The sequence below is a fragment of the Carassius gibelio genome, chromosome A7 (genome assembly GCF_023724105.1).
Source record: "Carassius gibelio isolate Cgi1373 ecotype wild population from Czech Republic chromosome A7, carGib1.2-hapl.c, whole genome shotgun sequence".
Lineage (NCBI taxonomy): Eukaryota > Metazoa > Chordata > Actinopteri > Cypriniformes > Cyprinidae > Carassius > Carassius gibelio.
This window is the reverse complement of record NC_068377.1, coordinates 39,150,797-39,156,796: the sequence shown is the minus strand read 5'-3', so window position 1 is coordinate 39,156,796 and position 6,000 is coordinate 39,150,797. Positions and strand designations below refer to the sequence as shown.

Here is a 6,000-nt window from a genome sequence, read left to right as displayed (position 1 = left end):
TAAATCCCTGAAAGCTGCTAGACTTTATTAGTTTTGACTGTGCAGAGTTCTGTATTATGTTCTGCAATATGAACTTAACAAGAGGCTTCCTCTAGTTCTGTCTAAAGTTAAAGAGACACGAAGGTAAGAGCATTATTGTTGTTGTTGTTGTTTTATATATATATATATATATATATATATTTTTTTTTTTTTTTTTTTTTTTTTTTTTTTTTTTTGAATGACAGTTTTGCCTGTCATGATGGTGTTTGCATGAACGAGTGCGAAATAGCTGCTAATTGTGTTGTTTTTTTCTATCACTTGTATACTGGGCACTTTTTTTGCATCTAACGTTAAATAATGACCCTTATCAACATTGATTGACATATTTCTTCAAATTATTTTGACAGTAAAAGTTTTGGCCAATTTGTGGGCGGATTTGTGTGACCTTTTGGACTAGGGCGGGTGGAAAGAAAGAGAAAGTCCAGACGAACAACAAAGGAGGAGCAAGCAAAAGCAAAACGCTGAAAGTGGATTTTAACTTTAATGAAGGTAACTTTAAGCGAATGAATCATTGTTTATGTTTGTGTTATTCAAATTGTTTAAAACTAAATTGGATCTGTTGGTTCAATGTATTCTATCAGTTTTCGCTGTAAAGCTCAAGAGTTTCTCTTCTTCAACGTGTAAAGGTCGAGCTCAAGCTTCTCTACGCATCGTTTATTAAGGCCGGTGACAATTAGATATATTCAGCTGTTTATATGCAAAAATTTAAATAAAATAAAATATACCAAGGATACAAGGTTTTACAAACAAACGAATAAAAAACACGTAGCCCTATTAATAAATGTTATTATCTTGTATTTAGCAGATAACTGATGAGTTGTCATTGTCTTCTATGAGGTGGAAACATGAATGACTTACAGGTGAGTACAATTTTATATTTACAAGGTTTACATTGTTAGAGTAAAAAGGTTTAATTGTCATTGAATTGAATAAAAATAAAAATAATATTTATGCAACATAAATTGTCATGTGCCTCAACAAGTAAAGGCATAACATAATGATATATTTAGCTAATGATTAATTAAAACAGATACTGGAATTTGAAATGCATATCTTTGACCAGTTGTGGTAGTTAACACATTAAGTTAGACTACTAGTTAATACTATTTTATTAAGGAATTAATACATGATGACACATTTAATTAGTAACAATCCATATATTGCTTTATTAATCAGACATACTTTTTATCAGTTGCTGATTTAGTAATCATTAATGAATGGCACAGAAATTAGTTAATAATTCCCAACCTTCCTTACAAACAAGCGCATTGGGAAACTAAAGAGGGGAGGTGAGGTGAGCTAACAGACTGAACAGCCAGCTGAGCAAATAATTAATCATTTCTGTTTCTTTTAATTTGGTCTTGGTTGCATTATACTTTATATATTGTGATCAGTGTAAATAGATGTGTTGGGGTTTTTGAATATTAACACATAACATGTTAATTGTATTCTGCTGAAATGAATGAAATGACTTGAAAAAGTATTTGTTCATTTTTCTGAACGAGATTCAAAGATCCCAGTCAGTAAAATGATTTGAACTTCCCATCTCTAGTAAACTGCATCAAATGTCTGTGTTTTGTTGGCAATGGGTGCGAAAGTGCTTGTGACTCTTTAGCTCCACCCACAGCACCATGAGCTCAGCTGTTTTCGGTGAGAATCATAAAGATGTGTCTTTCTTTTATAATCTGATACAACTAAAGACTCTTCAGAAATATGAAGAATGCATTACTACTATATACATACTCAAGATTAACATGACATTGGTTAAACATCAGTTCCCTTTAAAGAAATGATTGAACATTATAATAAATTTAAACAAGTCTACATACACAAAAAAGAAGAGCACTCTTAACTGCTAAGACAACACTTAATAAAAATAAATAAAAATAAAATAATAATAAAAAATAACAATTGTTCAAGTTATTTTCTTATTTCCTTTGAACAAAAACAAGGGCAACAGTGGAGGAACTACATGTGAATAAAAAAAATAAAAATAAAATCCTTAATGAAACTTAACAGTATGCCATTCTTTTGTTATTCATTTGCTTTTTCAAAGAGACTTTTTGTAAGCTTACATTTCTAATAAAAAATAAATTAACTTTTGTTAAGCATTTTGCAATTTTCTGTTTATGAATGTAATATTTATCTTAAAAATGTAAAAGTTAACGACTTACTCCATCATTTTGCTTTTGTGTGAATAAGAGCAAACAACATCTTTTAAAGAAAGCATGTAATTAACATTTATTTGCACAAATAAAAAGGCACTAACAACAGAAAAAAACCTTAAAAGATAAGTCACAACTGTAAAACAGATGAGACAAGTCTTCCTCACGAGTGTTACAGAAAATGCAACAATTTTCAATGTTAGAGAGAGCTACCTTACATGGAAAAATGTTGTGAAATATTTTGAAAATGTACCTCTTTAAATTAACTTTATTCAAAAAAAAAAAAAAAAATAAGGAATTGACCAGGCTGCTTTCCAATTAATATCAGAAATGCTTGCATTCCAAAAGAATTTATCTCGAGATGAGATTGTATGTTTTGATTGAACAATTTGTCAATTTTTTTGTGGGAAGTAAATATTGCAATACCATCAACTATTAACTCTGGAAGTAAATTTTCATTACTTCTAAAAGTGAGGTGATTATGCAATAATGATTTAAAGGGGATGGGAAAGTTGTGAAAAAGCATGCAATCTTTATAAGACAGAATGTTTTCATTATTATAGAACAGATCCATTACAAAATATATATTAATTTAAAACCACTTGTGCAAAAATAACAATTTAGAAGTAATACGACATTTTTGTCCCGTAACAGCATTGTAGGCGGAAAAAAAGTTGTGATACAGTGTCATTAGCCAATTGAGAAATTTTGACTTCTGTCAAATATTTCTAATCCTAGAATGCTTTGATTGTTTTTTTTTTAATAGAGAGAAGTTACACAATTGATAAAAACAGAAAGGGGGAAATCGGGCAACCTTGCCATACAACACAATGGATACCAAATCTTTTAGAGGTTCCTATATTTTGATATGAATCAAAATCATTAAACACGATAAAAAGGGCGAAACACCAAAGTTTCACGAGAGCTCGTGCACTCACAGTCTTCAAACTACACGAGCGCTGTCTTGCTCTCTCTCTCTCTCTCTCTCTCTCTCTCTCTCTCTCCCTCGTGCATATTAAGCAAAATCATTAGACACGATAGAAAAAGGGCGGAACGCCAAAGTTTCACGTGGAGCATGATTAATTTTAATTAATTGTAATTTTAAGAGCAAAAACATTTATTGCAATGTTAAGGAAATCGAATCGGTCTGAAAAAATTAATCGATGCATCGAAAAAATAATCACTAGATTAATCGTTTAAAAAATAATCGTTTATCCCAGCCCTAGTAAGAAGCCATGTTCAATAGTATTGAAGGCTTTACAATAATCTAAAACAAGATACGAGCCCCTGACTCTGTCTGGTCAGAATAGTCTAAAAGGTCAAAAATAAGACGGATGTTGCTACTAATATGTCTATTTTGAATAAATTCTTTTTGAGATTCATGAACAATTTGATTGAGCATATATGCCAATGAAATCAGTTTTTAAACGGTATTCAACAGAGCAATAGGTCTCCAATTATCAAGTTTCCAAAGGATGTTTTACGCTGGCGTGTTTGGCTGCTGCTCCTCTCTCCGGTTTTATTTGATTTTAACGTTTATTGGACTATAAAGTATAAGAGTAAGAGTTATAAAAGAGAGTTTTTTGAGCTCTGGAAGTTCCCTCTTAATATACACTCAATTGCTATGCGGAACTACGTTTTAATCTTCGGCTTGTTGTTTTTATTTTTGAACCATATCTGCTGGAATCAACTCTCCTGTTGCCGGGCTCACGATACACATTATCACAAGATTGCAAGATTGCCGTTGGTGTGGATCCTTCCTTCATGGCTTTAAGGTACACTGCTTGCAATCTGCTGAGCCTAAAAAGGAACTTTTATTTAACGAAGGACACCTATGATCTTTGCCGTAATATCGGAATTCTTCGACCACCGTTTTACATACATCGAGCGTCAAGGCACAAGTTTATCCATGATGCGTCAGACTGCTTCTCTGTGCCGGTATTTCAACGTAAAACCAACAGACTTCGGTGCAGTGGGGTGGATGTTAACAATCTGTTAGCGCTTAAACGCGTGGAGCTTTCTCCGTCAGTGAAATTGGCTCTTTTTAACGCACGCTCTGTTAACAATAAGGCGCTGTTGTTATCAGATATTATCATCGAAAACAAACTGGACTTGGTCTGTTTGACGGAAACATGGCATAGACAATCTGATGGGCTTGTGCTTAATGAACTTACTCCATCTGGCTATGGATTGTTCGATTCACCGCGACTCTCTGGCAGGGGTGGGGGATTTAGAGAGAATTGTTGATTATACAACACAATAAGTCCTGTGGTCACTCCTCAGTTTAATTCGTAGTCTACAGACCTCCTAAGACTGCCGAACACTTTTTAACTGAATTTGCTGATTTGCTATGTTGTGTCTTAAGTTTGAAAGAACTCTTATCCTAGGGGACTTTAACATCCACATGGACAAAAAAGACTCTGTAATGACTAAGGACTTTGGGTCTTTATTGGAATGTTTTGATTTGAAGCAACATGTGGATTGCTCCACACATGTGGTTTTATTAACAAAGTTCGGGAGAAGCACGATCAGATAATCATCCAATTTGGTACAGGTGCATCTCGTTTAGCTAATCATCTTATAGCACGCACGCGTATATATATCCAGTCTTCCTACCTCCTGTCCCACGACAGTTTTTCGGCATAGACCGTCTGTCAGCATTCGGTTCGCTCTGTTAGCATTCGGTTCGCGCTGTCCGTCTTCTTATCACAGGCCCAATCTTCCTTCCGACGAAGATATCTATCCGCCGAACACCAACAAGCGTCATCGGTCAGCTGCTCTTCTCGCCAAGCCACACGTTGTGGCCAAAAGCTCGTGCAAATCCTCGAGCTTGCCTCACTCGGCAACACGATTTTCTCGCCAGGACCGGGCTCTATTATAATGCTGGATCGCAGCCGTGCTCCAGTTCTCCCCGCAGTAAACCTCTCTCGCTTTTTCAGCCGTGTCGCAGTTCGATGCTGCCTCCACTAGCGGCGAAGACCGTGCGTTGTTGTAGTGGCATGTCGTTCGTGAAAGAAACGTTTTTCGAATGAATCTTCTAGGCGAACGAATCGTTCTCGGTTTACACTCATTCATGAAGAATTTTTCAGAGTTGTCATCCACAATGAGCGAGTTTCATATGAGTCTCAGAGATCGAGAGCTCTCATTCGTGAACGAAAGGACTAAACCGGTATACATGTCGAGTTGATTAAACAGATACATGTCGTTCGTAAACGCAAGGAACTCTTATCAATTTTGTTAAGATGAGAGTAAACCGGGTCAGTTAGCCATTTAGCATGTCAATCTTGCAAAATGTAAAGCGCAGTTATAGGTACTGTGCACATATTGTTTACATATTTAGCATACAAAAGATAAATTCCACGTTTAATCCCCGATTTATGAACGTGAATATATAGATCAATATATGAACCGTCTGACCAAACAATTAAAATGCTAATCATGCAAGAAAACCTCGTGATTTGCTCATCTGAACAATTTAAATAGACGTTATATATAGAATGCGCTTATGAAGACGCCAAAATTTGTTAAACGGCGTTATGACTTAACTCTGTCCGATGACGATGCCACTTTTTAACCACGAAGCAAAGGCTTTTTGCAGAGTTGTCATCCACACCGAAATGTCTAAAGACATTACATTTGCTTTACTGTGCATGTTTAAACCTCACTGAGATGATACAGACATAAGTTTCATGCAATTATTCCGGCAGGATCAATTATTTAGGGACATATTTCACCATTTACTGGCATGATTATTCAGAATTTTTCACGCTACTGCCTCGTGTTTGGCTGCAGAACA

General features: G+C 35.1%; 1 protein-coding gene across 4 annotated transcripts in view; it reads left to right on the top strand.

The window, feature by feature from the left end:
• The first annotated feature begins 458 nt into the window (after positions 1–458).
• The window catches only part of LOC128017788 (serine/threonine-protein kinase par-1-like), a 31,846-nt gene continuing 26,304 nt past the window's right edge, over positions 459–6,000 (top strand). The window contains exons 1-3 of one of the 4 annotated variants that reach the window (XM_052603320.1): positions 459–528; positions 621–701; positions 845–899. In XM_052603320.1, the coding sequence (XP_052459280.1) occupies positions 885–899 (15 nt within the window). In that variant the 5' untranslated portion in view covers positions 459–528; positions 621–701; positions 845–884. Of the gene's footprint in view, positions 529–620; positions 702–841; positions 900–6,000 lie in introns of all 4 variants that reach the window. The other 3 variants (XM_052603323.1, XM_052603321.1, XM_052603322.1) reach the window with 3 other exon arrangements.